The sequence below is a fragment of the Clupea harengus genome, chromosome 18 (genome assembly GCF_900700415.2).
Source record: "Clupea harengus chromosome 18, Ch_v2.0.2, whole genome shotgun sequence".
NCBI classification, from domain to species: Eukaryota; Metazoa; Chordata; class Actinopteri; order Clupeiformes; family Clupeidae; genus Clupea; species Clupea harengus.
In genome coordinates, this window is record NC_045169.1 from 19,049,617 (window position 1) to 19,068,304 (window position 18,688).

At 43.9% G+C, this 18,688-nt stretch overlaps 4 protein-coding genes across 9 annotated transcripts in view; 3 read left to right on the forward strand and 1 right to left on the reverse strand.

Annotated features, from left to right (window-relative positions):
* The window catches only part of fxr2 (fragile X mental retardation, autosomal homolog 2), a 30,962-nt gene extending 28,645 nt beyond the window's left edge, over positions 1 to 2,317 (forward strand). For all 4 annotated transcript variants that reach the window (XM_031584618.1, XM_031584619.1, XM_012830821.2 and 1 more), the window contains one exon: positions 36 to 2,317. In XM_031584618.1, coding sequence (XP_031440478.1) covers positions 36 to 140 — 105 coding nt within the window. In that variant the 3' untranslated portion in view covers positions 141 to 2,317. The remainder of the gene's footprint in view (positions 1 to 35) is intronic.
* A 4,855-nt stretch (positions 2,318 to 7,172) lies between these two features.
* Positions 7,173 to 9,259, reverse strand: tifa (TRAF interacting protein with forkhead associated domain). Of its 3 annotated transcripts, XM_031584816.2 has the most exons (3): positions 9,217 to 9,235; positions 9,015 to 9,084; positions 7,173 to 8,010 (listed from the first exon to the last, which is right to left on the reverse strand). In XM_031584816.2, exon 3 carries the CDS (start codon positions 7,985 to 7,987, stop codon positions 7,427 to 7,429), a length of 561 nt encoding a protein of 186 aa, XP_031440676.1. In that variant the 5' UTR covers positions 7,988 to 8,010; positions 9,015 to 9,084; positions 9,217 to 9,235; the 3' UTR covers positions 7,173 to 7,426. The 3 variants fall into 3 exon arrangements, with proteins under 3 accessions (XP_031440676.1, XP_031440675.1, XP_012686237.2); XM_031584815.2 differs by having other exon boundaries at positions 9,015 to 9,259; XM_012830783.3 differs by lacking the exons at positions 9,015 to 9,084; positions 9,217 to 9,235 and adding an exon at positions 8,894 to 9,004.
* A 114-nt stretch (positions 9,260 to 9,373) lies between these two features.
* On the forward strand, positions 9,374 to 14,052 carry rbm4.3 (RNA binding motif protein 4.3). The gene is made up of 4 exons (XM_012830824.2): positions 9,374 to 9,481; positions 10,968 to 11,393; positions 11,510 to 12,197; positions 12,558 to 14,052. The coding sequence occupies exons 2-3, from the start codon at positions 10,985 to 10,987 to the stop codon at positions 12,163 to 12,165; spliced, it is 1,065 nt and encodes a 354-aa protein (XP_012686278.1). The 5' UTR covers positions 9,374 to 9,481; positions 10,968 to 10,984; the 3' UTR covers positions 12,166 to 12,197; positions 12,558 to 14,052.
* Positions 14,053 to 14,399: 347 nt separating this feature from the next.
* On the forward strand, positions 14,400 to 18,301 carry rbm4.2 (RNA binding motif protein 4.2). Its single transcript, XM_012830823.3, has 4 exons — positions 14,400 to 15,029; positions 15,989 to 16,436; positions 16,908 to 17,722; positions 17,937 to 18,301. Exons 2-3 carry the CDS (start codon positions 16,013 to 16,015, stop codon positions 17,702 to 17,704), a joined length of 1,221 nt encoding a protein of 406 aa, XP_012686277.1. The 5' UTR covers positions 14,400 to 15,029; positions 15,989 to 16,012; the 3' UTR covers positions 17,705 to 17,722; positions 17,937 to 18,301.
* Positions 18,302 to 18,688: the final 387 nt, after the last annotated feature.

The window sequence follows — 18,688 nt, forward strand, 5'->3', positions numbered from 1 at the left end:
TCTCTTCTTCCTCTTCATCCTCTTCCTCATCTCAGGAGAACGGGATGGCCGGCAAAAAGGAAGAGCGCACGGCCTCCAAGCGCTCCCCGAGCAACGGTGTGGCCCAACCAGGCGAGACCCTGGTCAACGGCGTCTCGTAGAGCGACCGTGCACCCGTTACGACCAGCGTCTAGAGCAAGACATCACGGCAAACTATCTGTCCCTGCTTGCATTTGCGTAACAAAGAAAAAAAAAAAAAGAAATCCTTTCAAACAGATGAGTGAGAAAAATCGACTTCAAAAACCTGAATCCATACGAGAGATGTTTAAAAAGAATTTAAAAAAACGACAAACGCATCTAATTAAAAAACCACACATTAATGGTGTATGTTTATCCTATCTATCAGTACTTAGTGCTTATTATTAAGACTAGCTTGCCAAATATAAGCTGGTGGATACGACTCGATCTTTAAAGACATACTGAACTCAGAAACAGGACGTGACTATTGTTAACCTTTTTTTTGTTTATTTTTGTCTTTTTTTTATTTTAATTTTTTTTTTTTTGTCGTTCATTTTGTTTTTGTTTTGTTTCACTGATTTAGGCTTGTGATCACACTTGGTCATAAATAGACACATCTTTGAAACAATGTTAGCAAGAGGAAAAAAAAAAAGAAGAAAATAGCAGGAGATTAAAAAGGGAGACCAGAGATGATTATAGCTGTGTGGGCAGAGCCCCGACGAGTTGACTGACAGGTGTCCGTCAGGCAGTGTTGTGCAGCTAAGGTGGAGTTGGCCAGGCATGAGAGATTGGGTTATATGGAGAGACATTGTGCCTTGAATTTGAAAAAAAAGAAGTAAACTTGAGATTTTTTTTTTTCTTTTCGGTTTTGTTTATCGTTTTTTCACAGGAGGATGGCTGGAGTGACTTTTAGTGTGGTTTTGTTTTTGTCTCGTGGGGTGGGGTGGGGGGGGGGGGGGTTGTTGAGGAGAGAGTAAAGCTGAATTAAACAGTCCATGGTGGCACAGAGGGGGGTAGAGTCTGCGGTTCACAGAACAGGGAAGTGTGATGCCAAAAGAGAATTTAAAGGGCACTTGCCCTCAGTATGACAGTAGTAGACAGGACAGTGTTACAATGGAGCACCGGTCCTTTTTTTGGGAGAGAGAGACAGTGTGGACAGGGCCGTGTTTGCGTTGTTGTGTGTTTGTGTGTGTGCGTGTGCGTGCGAGAGTGGGTGGGTGTTTTAACATGCGTATGTCTTTGTGCGTGTGTGTGTGTGTGTGTGTGTGTTCGTGTGCAGTTGAGAAAGATGCGACTTCAGAGCGTAGTCAGGGACAGGATGTTGCATCACAAAGCAGACCCCTCCCTCAGAGCTGCAAAGGGGTGGGGCCAGGTGAGGCTCGATTTGATTGGTGACTTGACAGGTGCCCGTCTCTGACCAGCCCCAACCAAACCCTGCCCACCAACCCGCCCACCGATAGACACGCCACTCAAATCCAGTACCACTGGCCCGAGACCGTGGCTCCGACTCCTCCTACACACAAGAAACACAAACACAGAGACGTTCAGTGCCTCTGCAAACCCCCTCCCCCCACCTCTTATCTGACCGCACTAACATGGCTGTGGACCGGCGGAAGAGACTGAATTGTTCTGGGCACAAGGGTGAGAGCGACGGAACGGGGCGAAAAAGTGTGTCTGAGCTCTGGCTTTCAGCATCGCTAATGCCGCCTGCAGTAACTCGCAGCAGAACTAGTTTCTGGGAGGAAAAGACGAAGCGGGGGGTGGGGGCAAAGAGGTCGTCTTGGTTACCTCATTTGCCTCGGCTCGGCCCGGCTGCCGTGGCACACCTGTGCTCTCGTGTCAAAGGTCACACACACACACACACAGGGGAAGAAGAGGGCGTTCTGCGGGGTGCAGGGTAGCCACAGACGAGACGAGAACTGGGGGTGCCCACACTCGTCTATAGCAACCGACAAAAAAACAAATAAAAACAAGTAATATAGAAATAACAAAACACAGGACACTTTGGCCGATTCTGTATGGGCACTGATGGAGCCTCTCAAACGTGTTGGGTTGGGAGAGGCGAATGCGCTTGGTTCGGTGGACGGACAACCGCGACGGCGGATTGGGAGGGAGGAAAGGGATGGGGTGGTTCCAGTCCCGTTTTGGGTGGGGCGTAGGGGGCATGTGGGGAGGCAGGGCGAGGGTCTCTGAATAGCCCTCGCCCCTTCCCAAATAAAACGGCTCATGTTCTAACTGTCATCTTGGTTTCTGCTCTCAACTTTTTTGGTTGTTCTTTCCACATCATAGAAAAAAATGAATAAAATGGGAATTAAATCGACTCCTGACTTAATGGTTCTTCCTTTGCGTGTGTGTGTGTGGGGGGGGGGGGGGGGGGCTGAATTGGCGATAGTGAGGTTTTAATTATAAATCTACTTATAAATGCTCTTCATGCATTTTAGGTAGTTCTATCTAGGAATATCTTTGCTTCAAAGTTATTTATATGGATAAAATACTGTAATATACTTAAACTCACATATAACAAAAAAGTTAACGAAGCTTTGGAATCATTAATCACATGATAAAGACCTGATGATTTGAATTATTACTAGCCTTTGCTTATGTATTATCAGCTGCATTCATTTGATATATATTCCATTACTGCACATCGCAGTATTGCATAACACCTTCAAAGACACAATTAAGGCCAATTTGCTGTTCAATTTGCCAACAGTTGTTGGCCAGTGCAGTGCTCTTTACCTAGTACACTAGTGTCCTCACATTGCACCATTAGTCAGCAGCGCCACCTACTGGTGGGTGACAAACCAGACAGTCAGCAGTCTCTCATTATATACTGTGATGAGGTTAGATTTTGACAAACAACGGTCATTTCCACAGAAGCATGTATGTAATACACTATTCACAGACGACTTAATAATTATAAGTCATGTACAATTGCTGTGTAACAAAATCTTTGTTGCTTGTAAGGAAGTCTCTCAAGCACAAGCATACAAAAGCCCATAGAGAACAGTGAATAGAGTGAACTGGAAATCTGTCACAGAGGTGTGAGGTGTCCCCTCCCTCCTCAGGTGTGCTTGTTTCCACCTGTACACTCACCTGCCCACTGTCCTCTCACCTCATCACCTGTCCTCTCACCTTATCACCTGATTCCTCCCGATATCTATTGCTCTCAGTATAGTTTCATCTTAATGATGAGATAACGATAAACTAAAACTCAGGGGGTGGAGCTCCAAGTGCCACACACATTGAACGAAAGTAAAAGGAATGGTCAAATAATTTGTGTGATTGAGTAAGTGTTTTTAAACATGTCAGATGGTGAATGTTGGAGGGTACTTTAGGTTAAGGTGACTCGATCAGCAGCCAGTTAGTATAATATTATGAATGATCATTCTGGAGTGACCGTGTTCAGGTAAAATATTTATAAACTGAAAAATGCTCTAACTTACTCAGATATCAGACAGGCAATCCACCCGATGAAACTCGGGACATAGGCTAATTGTTTATTCGCACGTTCTATCCATTGTGTGTTGATAACAGACCTCTCAGTTTTCACTTCTGTGTGTGTGTCCCATTGAGCTCTCCCCTGTCGTGCTGCCTCAAACTAGAGAAGTACCAAGACCCTGTTGTAAAGGAGCTTTTTTTTGCCATTCTCCATAACCTCACTCAGAGGGTTTTTTTATTCGTCAGGTTTTGTGAAGCACCTTAAGACAGTATTCATCATTTCTGGTAGCATACATTAAATACAATCTAATTAATCAAATATACTTAATGAAGTTCTTCATTTGTTTGTAAAATGACACTGAATACAGAGAGTATCTGTCTATGGTGTCAAAATTACACCTACATTACTTAGGGTGTACGGTAAGGTGTATGTTAATCAGAATCTGCGTGCTTGCGTGTGTGCCTTCGTGCGTGCCTGCCTGTGTGCGTGTGTGAGAACCTACTGTGTACAAGTTTGGTTTTGTACATCTGAAGAGAGGGTCTCTGTCTCCCCCTGGTGGGTCATATGTTCTGTGCAGGACCAATCCCTTTAGTTGCCTTGGTCTTAAGGGTATCGATGAAGTAGTAGAGGAACCGTATTCAGGAAATGATTTTGCCGCTACTTTTTATTGAAGTATTTTTTGCTTATGTCACGTCGTCACATAGCCACAGTGATAGTCCACAAGCATGTGTATACTCAAAATGCTAATCGTGTCACCCATTTTAATCATAAGAGAAAAACAAACAGTCATTGTTAACTTGACCCCTCAATGTTATATAATGAATCTGCCTCAATGTCTTTCCTTTGCCTGTGTTTGCAGCCAACCATTCTTTTCTACACTTGCACCATCCAATTTTTCAAACTTTCTAAATGTAGCAGTCTACCCACAAGTTATGTACTTTCACTTTCAAATGTGCGTTGAGACTTCCTCTTTCAAGTGGGTTATGCCCCTACGAAGAGTGGTTCACTGGAAATTCTATGAAAATAAATAACAGTTGATAGGTGACAGTGAACTTGACCAGAAAAGAAAAGAAAAGTTGTTCAACAATAGCTTGTGCAGTGAAGAGAGTGTGTTGTGGTCATGTTTTGGTCTCCCACAAATCTTCTGCCAAGTGTACTTTCTTTCACTAAAATGTGAGCTGGAACTGTTATCACAGTACGGTTGGGTGTGGCGAGGTTTTAATTAAACATGATACATTTGAATGAATCAACTTTTTTTTTCAGGAGGGGGGGTTGGGGCGGTTTCGGTATTCAAAAAGTCCCATAAGGCCCCTTGTCCTGGAACATTGTAGAGGCTTCATACCTCCTCCTTCCTGTTACCTTCACTTGCTGGTCTCTTTTGTTCTTTATTGGTTGTCATCAGACGATTAACTGCCCATTAGAAAGGGTTTTTGTCCTTTATTGTGTGTCATCGTAGGATTAACTGCCCATTAGAAAGGTTGGTTTCTATTGGTTTCTAATAGTTCACTTACGAGACTGGTGATTTCAATGTCTTTTGCCATTGCCTGCACATATAGTCCTGTTTTTTTTTTTGTTTTTTTGTTTTTTTCAACTTTACACCATACCACAGTACTGTTTTTTCCCCCAACTACAAAGTGCGCTACATTTCTTCATGGACTCTCCATTCCTTTTCTCCCGGACATTCTTTGTGCTTGGACTCCCTTCTCTTACCTTCCTCTCCCTTCCCAGGGTTCTGTGTGTGACGTCTGCTGCACGGTCCCCTGCTGCAACACGCCATGCATGTGGTGTCAGATGGTGCGCAAAATCAGGTGCTCCTCATCAACGCCCAGATAACCATCTGGACCGCGCCTCAGGGCATCAGCTACAGCCAACATCCCATGGTGCTTCCTACACAAGTGCCAGCATATCCTGAATGTCCACAGTAACACAACCATGTGTGTTTTTTTGCATTCAGTTGTATACGTTGGGTGTTACTTTCCTCTCGTTACTATCGTGGGCTATGGGAGTGAATTGATCTTAAATATCAATGCCAGGTTAATTGCCTGTTCCAATCAGAATACGATTTATTTGAATATGAGTCTAATTTCAGCTGTTCATATTTAATTAGCTAGATGGGCCAATACTTTTTGTCCTGTGAAATCACATCAGATTTGCTTATAAACAAACAAAAAAAAAAAAAAAAACAAGAACCAACTGTGACCTAAGACATGACGGCATGAGATCACTCAGGTAACACTGATTAAACCTCTTTATTCACTACAGCATAACAGCCGCAGCATGTCAGTTAACTAGTCTAGTGAGTGAGTTAGTTAGTTAGTCCACACATTTGCTGCTTCCTTGTGCCGTATTGTACTGATAACCCATTAAATAATGCAAAAGCATTACACACATTCTTCACATTGTAGAAAGGACAAACACATTTAAAGCCTATGCTGCTTTCTTTTGCCAATGAGTTATGTGCTTCAATCCAACTTCATCTTATTTTGTCCTGACAAGACAGTGGTGGACTCTTCAGACTGCTCTTTGATGGTGGTCGGACATGGTGGCGAGACTCTGTTCTTCTAAAATCAGGGGCCATCCCTTTTTGTCACAGGAATGATTGGGCGTGAATGGGGGGGTTTCCACGCTAAGTAATTAACTCATCAGAACCAGGGTTGCTTCCTCCCCGGCTCCAGCAATTGCTGTGTCCTCTGCAAACTTGATTACCCATATTATCCTATCCTTCGGGAGGGAGATGGTGCAGCTGTTTGTGTATGACATAAACAAGCCGAGGGGACAGGACATGACATTAAGGAGGAACGTATGTCAGCAAGGAACGGTCTTTCTTTTGTGAGACTAGAGTCACGCTGTCCACAAGGTCATCAGGAGTCTCACTGTCTGACATTGAAGAAAACCTTTGTCACCACTATTTAGTACAATCTTGTTTGTGTGGTGTATTATCAGGCAACAAAGAATTCAGCTGGGGTTGGAATGTAATTTGTTTGTATCAGCTACATGTTACATTTACATTTAGTAGACGCTTTTATCCAAAGCGACGTACAAGGGAGAGAACAATCAAGCTACGAGCAATAGAGACCTAGTGTAACAATAAATACTACATGTGTCTTTCCCATGCCCCATCTTATCTATAAAACCCTAAAGTACAATACCCTCCCTCTCTCTCTGGATAACCACAAGTCAGCTCAGATTCCAAGACTTGTGGTTATCCAGAGAGAGAGGGAGGGTTGGGAAAAGTCCCTCATGAGTAGCACTTTGTGTGTGTGTGTGGGGGGGGGGGGGGGGGGGGGGGGGGGTAGGCTGAGGTCACAGAAGACGAACTTGCCTGAGATTGTGACCAGGAAGTAATAAGCAAAAAGTCATCCCCCACAAGATAACCTGTAATCACAAGTCTGTATCGTGGCTTGTGTTGCAAGGGGAGATTTGTAGCATTTTTAACAGTCAGTGCACATATTGTGCCATATCTAAACAGTTTAAAGAGCCCTGCAGTAAAGAGTGGTATTAAAAGTATGCTAAGCACATACTTGCAGAAACGTTATCAGATCCTGGTAATCATGCTTTATCTGATTTATGTCCTTTGTACTGTGCGTCAAAGTATACCGCACGGTGTCTGTCTACATTAGTCTTGGGGAGCCTTATGATACAAAACTGGCTGAGCAGGAAATAGGAAACTTTGGACATATGATGACCTCTTAGAGAAGCCAGTACATGGTATACAAGGTTACTACAAAAACGCTCTTTTTGAGACATAAGACTTTTATTACACATCTCAGTCTCGGAGTAACATGAGTTCAAGTAACTCATAATATGGCTCAAACACATTCACATTTAAAAATAATGGAGTAAATAGCCTACAGTTCAACACAGATAAACAAGGTCCCAATATACATATAGAAATGTCATTCATGACAACTAAATCAAGGCACAGGCAAGACAGTTTGTGAAAACTTAAGTGTAGCGTACACATTTAAGTTGTGTTGAACTACTGACTTATAGATTCTCATCTGATTCTGACGGTTCATTGCTGGGATCCCTCCAAGAAAGGGTAGCATCCCCCGAGTCCATGACAGCCACAGAGCTGGGCACCCCTAAACCCATTTCCTGTGATGGCGGCACACTTCGACACTCAAACAGGACCTCAAAGTGGGTCTCGGAGTCCCCGGGCTCCCGCAGGACGAGCAGTTCGTACCGACCGAAGCGGATCAGAGCCTTGTCAGGCAACTCTGCTCCCACTAGATGTCCCAGTTCGATGCCATTGACCTGCACAGGAGCTTTGCGACTCAAGTTCTGCACGTTGAAGCGCATTTCTGTACTCCCAGGGGCACGGAAAGCCTGCAGGGCCAGCTGCTTGCGGGAGACCCTGGTGTCGTTCAAGATGAACGGGCACGCCTCGGCTGCCCGACCCAACCTCATCGGGTCCTCGGCCTCCTGCTTGTGCCTCAGGTTCATGGGTAGAGAGTCAAAGACACTCCGGGCCTCCGGGTGGTACAGCTGCACTCGCAGACAGGTCAACAGTTCGTCAGTCTCGTCTGTCTGGGATACCGCCATCATGTTAGGTTAGCCTGCGTCCCCCTCTTTGGTTCCAACCCAAGAGCAAAAAAAAAGACAGGCACAATCACAAAATATGATAAAAAAAAATGTATTGAAAGTTTTCTTTTTAACTTCAAAAAGCGCTGTGTGTTAAACATTGTCTTGGGTCCACACAAGGAGTCTACCTAGGGAAATGTGTCCCTGTGGGACTTCTATTGCAGAATGTAACTGACTTGCAAGTGCTTGTACTCAGCTTTCCCCCTTACTGTTGCACTAACATGGGTCAAAAATACATGAGATAAAAGAGGAAACCATAGCATACCACCAAGTGTGCTGCACTGAACTTTTGCTCTCTGTCAAAAGCTTCACTACTCAAGAACAGACTTGTTTTTCTGTAGTAGGCTAATGTGTGCATCCTTTGGACAAACATTTGTGTAGAATAGTGTAGAATAGAATACTGAGGATGAGCATCCGCGACATGGGGCTTTCTTCAGATAATGTTCTGTCTCAACTCAATGGGCATACTATGTTTGGACATTTTACATTAGTGTCTGTATCGTCTAGTGCTGCCATAATTGGCTGTGTTTAGATTAACTCATTTGCTAAATACTTAGGCCAATAGGGATGTTTCTTTTGTATCACAGTACACCTAATTAAACCGCCCTTATTCTTGTCATTGTTGTCATTGTGCATTAAATCAAATTACAACCAAATTACAACATGGTGATGCATGCATCATAGTCGCTGAGGCCAACATTCAACCCAAACAAATAGCCTCATTTGGAATGTGAATGTGTCAGAATTCAACCAAAGGCATTCAGCGCTGTGCATTTACCACCAATACTCTGGTTACCACCACCCATCCTTTACCGGCAGCATCCTTACAAGGTATCGTCTACTCTACATCATGTAAAATGTAAAATGTACCTGTAGTTTGTAGTCTATTTCACAAAAGGACGCTCGACCTCAACTCTTCTTGAGAGGCCGCTACAATGTGAGAGCTTGAAAGTATATGAGTAGTATCAATGTCAGTAAAACGATTACCAACCGGAAAGGCGGAGACTTCAGCAATCATATTGCGAAATTCTCGAAACTCCGAAGACTCCTGCATTGTTTCTCTTTCATTTGTTCAAGGTGAATATGGAGGGGGAAATATGAATGAAATCCACAATTATTTTATGTACAATTTCTGCATGATGACTGTTTGTATTAATTTATCGTATTGGTGTGTTTGGTTCTTATTTTCTTACATCACTTGAGATCATCTGATGGTTCCCCTTTTAAATTGCAAATACAGCGAATATATGGGTAGGAAGGGTTGTCCCAATCATATTTTGCAACGCGCTCTGTTCCTTGTTCATTGGTCAAGCCTTTCAATATGTCACTCTCAGATTGGTTCATTCTGTGAAAAAGGGCGGACCTTGAACGATTTGGAGAGTGGGGAAAGGTTGACGGAATCGGTTAAGTGTATTGTCGACCGAAGCCATCTTGACCGAGAAGCACATCTCCGGAAAGGTGAGTAGATTAGTCACTACAGTTGCTGTGTCAACTTTCTCCAAAATAACATACGACTGTAGTTTGTATTCAATAGGTTCAAAGTCATTTTTATTGAGGAACAGTACTAATTTCACAAAACAAAGGTAAACGTAGAAAGTGTTATCTAACAGGACATCTAGTCGGTTTGCTGGCGTATTTCCTCAAAATTGAGCTAACTAGCCAGCTAGCTAACGTTAGCTAATACTAACTAGGTTCTCGCGGTGACCTGCATGTTCCATTCATTCATTGAGGGGGTTTACGTTGATCTTTTGCCATTATGTGGTAATACAAACCTAAGCGAGTCGAGCAGCAAATTATTTCGAAGTTAATGTCACTTGGAAGTATGTTTCTGTTCGCCAAGTAAATGCATATAACGTTCACAACACGCTTAGTTTCAGTGCGAGGTAACTTAATTTTTTGAGGATGTTTGGTAGCTAGAATGCTATAAAAAACGGGTTAGCAGGCAAGCTACATGGCCGTTCAGTTACACGCGGTCGTTAGGGGGTCTGTGAAGGCCCAGCACGCCAGGCTTAGATGCAGAGTAACCGTTGATGTCGTTGTGGGTAGCCTCATAGCATATTTGTGGTAATGTTTCAATGAGGTTTGAAAAGGAACACTGTTTTTGTGAGTGTGTTGATTTGGGGTATTAGCCTACGTTTGTTGTGCTTAAGTATTTGAATTGCCTATTGGCGCTAGTCGGATGTCGTCGTGTTGTTAGCTGATTGGCTAAAGTGCGTTAGCAGTTTCGCTGAAGGACTGTCGACGGCAGTTGTATGAGACAAAACTTCGCGGTTTCCCATGGTGACCACAGTCACCAGCATAACAGTATTGAGTTGATGTATTTCTGGTGGCGGTAAAGTTTTTCTCTAAAGAAATGTGACACCATTGTTTCCAATGAAGTACAGACGATTTCCATAAGTCCTAGTCAGCTGGTAGAACAAGTTTTTCGAGTAATTCATTTCTCGGTTTTCGGTTTGCATTGCGTCAGGGCTGAAGTCGACCTTCAATCTCGATCAGAGGTCCGATTGTCAGGCCAATAATATTGTCTGCGACTGAATTTCGTCAGACTGATTTATGCCTGATTTGAGGGGAAAGTCGAGAACGTTTCAATTGTAGGATATCCTAAAGTACTTTTTTATGAAGAATACTGAGATGTGTTTACAAATATATTTAGGCATTCTGTGGCTGTAGGAGCTTTTCCACTAATGAAATAGAACTAACTTCTACTTTGTCAGTTGTGGTGTCTAATTTATATGGAATTGCTAGATATGCAGTACAACAGATGGCATACGTTCATACAGCCTGACTTTGTGAAAAGGCTGCTTTAGTTGACTTGGCAATTTAGTTTCATTGGGGGCTGACAACTTTAGGTCAGTGGCTTGAAGGCCTGGACCCGTTTGAGTTTACCTGGGACCGTTGCCAGCTGTTTGAAAATTCTGTAACGGTCATCTTTTTATCATTCCAGGTCATTTTGCACCCAAGATGGTGAAGATTTTCGTTGGAAACCTTCCGCCTCAGGCGGAAACGGATGAGATCCAGGCCCTCTTTGCTAAGTATGGTACTGTCACTGAATGTGCCATCATCAAGAACTTCGCGTTTGTTCACATGGAGGACCGCAAGAGTGCAACCAAAGCCATAAAAAACTTGCATTTATACAAGTTGCATGGTGTGCCCATAAATGTTGAGGCTAGCCATGGAAAGAACCAGGGCCCAATTAAATTGCATGTGGCTAATGTCGAGAAGGGTTCTGCCGATACATTGCGGGCACTGTTTGAAGAATACGGCACCGTATCGGAGTGTTCCGTCGTCAAAAACTTCGCTTTTGTTCATATGCCCAATTCAGAGGAGGCTATGGACGCAATGAAGGGCTTGGCGAATGCTGAGTTCCAAGGTAAATTAGCAGTGTGAAGCCTAATTTAATTACTCACTACTTCTGTAAAGAATTTGGTTGACTTCAGGAAGCGTTTTTCGAAATTTCTGTTAATGTTTAATTTCTTGTTTATTTAGGCAAGAGGATTCATGTTCAGATCTCAAAGAGCCGCCCCAGGGGCGGTGATGAGGAGTTCCAACATGGCCCCCCGCCCCCAGAAAGAGCAGGTTATTGGGGACCTCGTTTCCCTGGTGACCGCCCCGAACCCGGCCCGCCTGGTTATCCCAGGGGCCGGTTTGGCCCCCCAGTGTCCCATGGCTATCCCCCTGCCCCACCTCCTCCCCCTCCTCCTCCCCCCAGGCGTGCCCCTTACCCTGATCGCACTCCTTCGTACGAGCGCGACGGCTATGGGGTAGTCGACTACTATGAAAAGTACCGCGCCCGGCCGTACGGCATCACGTCCTACGATGACCGGCGTGTCAGCTCTGTGCCCCCTCCCCCGCCACCCCCCTCATCAGCCCTGATGAGAGAGCGCCTGGGCGCCAGCACACTCGACCCATACGAGCGTCGCCCCCTTCCTCCTCCGCCGTCCGCTTACTACGCTGCCCGTGACCGCAGCCCCATCCGACGGGCACCACCCCCCTCATCTGCCCCGACAGGCAACGGCTATTCATACGAGCGCTCCCGACTCTCACCGCTGTCCATGTCCCGGAGCGCGTACGGAATGCCCCGAACCCGGGACCCCTACGCAGACAGGGTGCCGCCCCCACCTCCGGCGCGCTACTCATACTAAAGATAACAGCCAGCGCCACACGTGTGCTCAAGGTGAGAATAGGTCTCCGACTCGATAAGCGTTAAGTATGCTGAAAGGCCTCCTTCGTGCCATAAATACTGGGTTTAGACTTTACTCCCAGGAAATGGTAGTGGCCTGAGAGTGAGTGCCCTGCTGTAAAATCAAGGAAATGCAGGAGTGGGACAACAATTTAAAAGTTTTGCCGACGTAAAGAATGTATTCTAGTGTTCTGTGGTTGAAAAACTGTTAACAGCCTCAAGAAGGTAATCGTTTCAAATTGAAACTTAAACCTAGAAGGAATGTAAAACCAACTAGTAGGTGTTTTAGGTAAATTGTATTAACAATTTTGTGTGCCTCAGTCGCTTGACTCATGTGGTTTGCTCTCTTTCCAGGTTTAAATTATTCGACAAGGTCGTCGTCGTCTCCTGATGCACACGGCGCATAACGCATCCCTACGTCTGGCGACGTGCGTTCCGTTCGGCGACGACTCATAGTGGAAGAGTTTGTAATGCGGACCTCCCGTCCTTTAAACACACGCTTTTAGTCTCGTCACGTTTCCCGTCTTCTGGCAAAAACTTGTAAAGTTTGCATATATTTTTTTTTTTTGTTCTGCCTGCTTGTCCTTAATAGATTACCTTTACTTGTTTGAATCTGAGATGCCGCAAGACAGGTTGAATCCTTATAACATAAAATGTAAACTGGATGTCGCTCAAGCCGAGAGCGTTTTCATTGTGCAGCATTGAGATTCAGTATCTTAACTGTGTGAGCTGAAACTGAACGATTTCAGTTAAATTGAAGGAAAATTAACATTCTTTTAATGTAATGGGCTATATGGTTTTAATTTGGTACATCCGAGGTTGTATATTCGTTTAAAATAAATTACACTTTTGTTTTATCACAATTCATTTTGTCAGTCTATTGCATATGGCTAACATTATAGTCTGGTTAAGAAAAATGCTAAATAGGCCTTTGGATTTTTGTTAAAGCAGTAAAACAGTACACTATGAATTGACTGATGTGTTAGTGTGACTCCGATAGACCCTTAGTAACCTAAAAGTAGTGAAATGTACGTACTTCCCTTTACAGAAGTTTGACCAAGGTATTTTTAAATAAACTGACTTGAAATGCTGCGTCGTTTGCAATTTGTTGAGAGTCCCATTATTGCATAATGTCTGCTAATGAACCTTGATCTTGCCCTCCATGTATAAATGGAAGGTAGTCGAGTAGCTCCACACCCTGCTTGCACAAACGTGTGGCTCTTAAGCGAACGCAATGCTCACTCTAACTATTCGCACTCTGCTTGTCGCCTGTTTTAGGCCATTAAATGCGACGTCAGCCAGAGCGTCCCTTTTTATCTTGGCTCGCTAAACTTTCTTCCAGCCATCCTCAGTTGGGACGTGTTAAGACATGCCTTTACCCACCAATTAATCTAGACACGGAACACTTGTAGAGAAAACGAAACAGTAGGTCAGGATTTCCTTTTCTAAGGTGGAAAGGGTCCATTTGATTAAGTTTAATGGACTTGACTATTAACAGGTAAGTTGGGTAAGCCATAATTTACATATGCACTGAATATAGTTTATATTTGAATGTGCCCAGGTAAAGTTCACAATGCATGTGCCCTCATAAGAAGGTCTCATTCATACAACTGCTTGTGTGTGTGTTTTGTTTTGCCCTGCCCCTTAGTCATCTTGAGAGGGTTGAAGTCTGACTTTCTGTGGAAAAAAAAAAAAAAACACCTGGAAAATTTAGCAGAATTACCATATGAAGTAATATTTGTTGTCTGGCCTAGTTCCAGATATTTTATTAGTGATGGGGGAAGTTATTCACATATGCCTTCAAATCTTGAATTTGTACATATCCAATAAAGCCAAAAGAACAACATAACCGAGTTAAGTTTCATTTTTATGTGTTGACTATGATTGTTTATATTCGTCATTAGCTCTGTAATCAGGGAATACATATCCCTGCTTATGAACAGTATGACGGATGGTAAGTGAAATGGACAACAAATCCACCATCTTGATAAAGAACTTGTATTTGTCAGTCGTCCATTTTGTTGTGACATATTATTTTAATAGATTGGGGACCTGCCTACAACAACATCTACAGAAGTCTGATGGGTCTCAAGTACTGGACAACCACGTGGTTTAATGAGGGTGGTTCTGGCCAAATAATGTACTTTATGATATAGTTTAAGAACACGTGTAAGGTTTATGAAAAGCTAACTCCAGTTCTAGCCAAGAATTGCAAACTAGTTCTGGTTGTCAATTTTGGAGTGATTTACGTAGTTGATCAAACAATCCCATGAACACGTAACATTTATTTTATACAAACTAAAAGTAAGTTGTTTAGTTATGCATAATCAAATGGAAGTCAAACAGTCATCCCATGAAAGATGTGAAGTGTGGTCAGGTGAGTTTTGAGTCGCGTGTGACGAGAAAGTAGTAGATATAAACGCAGAAGTAATATTACTGTAAAATTAGGCTTATAAAACTCATGCTGACGATTAGTCCTGACGCTGTGGGTAGAAAAAGTTTGCATCAGATTTTTTAGATAACCTTGGTAATTCCGGAAATATGTTTTACAGATATTCACAATAAAAGTACAAGCACGTAAAAAAAAAAAATGCAGACTCTTACTAGATAATATTTGGTGTGCTCTTATAGTTCTAATCATTTTATACGTATTATTAATGTGAATAAGTAAGGGTTTGCAGTATAAAATTATCCTAAAATTTTAATCGGAACGGAAAAGCTTTTGTCACTTATTGACGGTACGCTAAGCCGGAAATGCGAAGCAAGCGGTAACGACGCCATTTCATGTTTCATTCATTTGAACTGGCTGCCGTATTCGTATTTTGGGTAAGATTCGAATTTTTCTGGTGTATAATAGACAATTCTAGGCGTTTTGTGCGTTATACAAAAGTAGTATTGTTTAGAGTAGTATTTCATGAGTTAATCGGTCCAAAAACACTTCAGGTACTCGTGTTCCTTAACTTTGCGTCGTCAGTTAGCTAGCTATCACTTTTCGTGCTAGTTAGCATGCTCAGCTAGTGCTGTTGACTAGCTACGAAATGGCTAAATTAGCTAGCTATGGCTACATTATGTAAGAAGTCAAGCGAGCCAATTTGTGTAGTACACTGTCGTAACTGAAATTGGCTTTACAGGCGTACGGTATTGAGAGAGTTTCTTACTACCGATATATCAATTAACGTCGCATCTTGACCATGCTGAACTTTTTCAAACTTGTCTTTAGCTTACACGAATGCTACCTAACGTTAGCTTAGCTCATGTAAGCGTGATTTGGCCGTGGCTTTAATTTCTGGGTTACCATCCCATCTGATGCTGTTAATTACTTAATTTCTTATGAAAACTGAAATACGAGATTAGTTATGATACACGATCTAGGGGACCTAACAAGGTCTTGTATATCTTCAACGCTAGATCCTCTTGTGAAGCTAGAATGTTAGTAGACGGCTCCTGGAATCGTTGGAATAACTTGCGTAACTTAGCTTCAGACTCTGGACCCTGTTGTATTCAGAAGCGACCAGGAAAACCTGTTCCGTCTATTATTGCGTTAATGCTGGCTACCCAAAATACTTTTTATTAAGTATTACAGATGGTTCATTTCCACACAAACGTTTCATTTCTTACCTAAAAGGCTAATATTAAGTTGGTGGAAAATTCGTTATCGTGACTTTCACTTGGACATTGCCACCCAGCAGCCTGGCTTTGTATATTTTCTGACTTAAGATGTAGCAGCAAATGGTACTCATTGAAAATCCTAAATTGGTTATTATTATTTCTTTCTTGAAACCCAGGTATAACGGAAAAGGGAAATAAAAATGGTGAAGATATTTGTGGGCAACCTGTCTGAAAGTACCACAAAGGAGGAGCTACACTCTCTCTTCACCCAATATGGCAAAATCACAGAGTGTGACATTGTAAAGAACTTTGGCTTTGTTCACATGGAGGAACAGTCTGATGCCGAAGAGGCCATTCGCAACCTCCACCACAAAATGATGAATGGTCAGGCTATCAATGTGGAGCTCAGCAAGGGTAAAGCGAAGAGCAGGTCCAGGGGTTCTACAAAGCTGTACGTGAGTAATATCGCCACTACTTGCACCAACCAAGAGCTGCGGGCCAAGTTTGAGGAGTATGGCCCTGTGATGGAGTGTGACATTGTCAAGGACTACGCATTTGTACATCTGGAACGAGAGGACGATGCCATGACTGCCATCAAAGGCTTGGACAACTCGGCCTTCCAAGGTGAACAAACTGTGAGAACAGGGTGGCTAGCCGGTTCAGATCAGGCTTGTAGGAACGACGTGTTGTGTAGCTGTGAGAATATAGTAGTTTTCAAGTGCCGTCCCGTTTGCCTCCACTAGTAATGCTTTTGATTAAGCAGTCGACACCTGTAAGCCATTCAGTAGAGAGAAATGCTTGGTAGTGTGTACATCCTAGGCCCAGTACTGAAGCATTGTACTCTACTGTTTATGAAATTGACTGGAGGAGGTGTCTTGGCATCTTAACCTCAACTGATGAGACCTTTCGAACTGTTCTGAAATGCTTTACAAGTCAAGCCTATAGTGCTCCTTGTCAACCTTTTCACGCAATTTCAGTTCATTAAGGTAAACTTGTCATTCCCACGGTCTTTTAACTGACATGAAATTGGAGTGGTTGTGCAGAAAAAGCGAGAACGTGTCCTGAAAATGCCTGTCTTCTTTTCCTTCTCAAAAGGCAAGCTGATGAACGTACAGCTGTCCACCAGTCGGCTGCGTACCGTGCCCGGAATGGGAGACCACGCTGGGTGTTACGTCTGCGGGAAACCGGGCCACTGGTCCAAAGACTGCCCGCGCGGGCAGAACGGTAGCTATGGCGATGGAGGCGGTTTCCGCGAGGGCCGGGGGTACCCACAGGGACCTCCAGGTTTTGGCAGGGGCGGTCCTGGATATGGTGGCGGCCCCGGGATGCTTCGTGTCCCACCTGACTACATGGGAAGTCCAATGTATGGCCGAGTGGCGGGGTATCCTGGGGCGTCCCCCATGAGCCGTCACCCTGGCTACGGTGCGACGCGGGACTACGGTAGCGATGGCAGAGATCAGTATGTCAGTAGATCGGCAATGTCTTACCCAGACAGGTCTGCGGCCTACGAGCGTGAGCGAGAGCGCTACTCCGCTACCATCGACTACTACGAAAAGTACAGGGCTCGACCGTACAGCTCCAGCTACCCGGAGGATCGGCGTCTCTCCATTCCTCCTCCTCCCCCGCCTCCCTCCTCTGCTGCCCTGTCAAGGATGAGGCTGTCATCCAGCCTCGATGCGTATGATCGTCCGCTGGGTGGCGCAGCATCCACAGTCTCTGCGGCCTCCGCGTCCTACTACTCACGGGACCGCAGTCCAATAAGGCGAGTGTCCGGTGGCACCTCGAGCTACGCGTACGAGCGCTCGCGCCTCTCCCCGGTGTCCAGGAGTTCGTCCTACACCGTATCGCGGTCCAGAGAGGCCTACGGCGAGCGGCCACGCTATGCGTACTAATATCAAGCACACGCCAAGGTGAGCTGAAAGGGTTTGACATGCAGTAATGTACACAGGCTGATTGGTGCAACGGGCAGATCTCATCAAAGTTCATAAAACCTGCAATAAAAATTCAAATAGGATTGTCCTATATCGTGATCTAGCGAAATGGCCATAAGAACGCTATCTTGAAACAAACAAGCAAAATTATAAAACCCATTGCTCATCAGAAAATGCTTTGCTCTTTTTCTAGGTGTGTTGAATCTGCAGGAATTTCCGTCGCAACCATTCCCGTGGCCTGTTGGCGTGATCCCAACTCAACCGTTTAGTTTTGGAATTGCGTTTCGGGAGGTGCCGGGTGGATCTGGCAAACGCGTGCCTCTTGTGGGCACCGTATGCTGGTGGATGGTTCTCTTAGTCGACTTTATAGCCCTGCTATTTCATACATGCGATTGCCGCTGATATACTCATTAATTTCTTTGATGCTGTTGTTTTACAGGAAACATCTTTCATGGTATCTTCCGATCTGCTGTTTTCCCCCCCTTTTTGGCATCTGTTCAGTTCATTGGTCATTTATGGAATTAAAATCGCAGCAATGTCTGAGTGTGTAACTAAGAATACTTCCTTTGTGTGTTCTTTTTCTTTATTTTAAAATCTGGCACATACTCCTAAAGATTTTACAACATCGGGCTTTCCAGGGCGTTATCTGTTTCTTCCATTGCTTGTGTAACAATACAATGAAACTCACGTCCACTCTGGCATTCATGTAAGACATTAATATTGTCATTGACATGCATCTTAAAATTGAGTCTGGCCATTGTTTTTCTCTGCTGTTCTATGACTATTGTGGTTTGCGAGTGTATGTGCAGACAGTCCATGTGGCTTGAGTGAGCTTCTTGGTCTTGTGAGGACAATCTGCTTGAGTTTTCAAGCTCTAGAGATTTTATGAGTGGATAAAACCTTAGCCGCTGTCAAGTCTAAACGGCAAAAACATTCCAGTTTTCC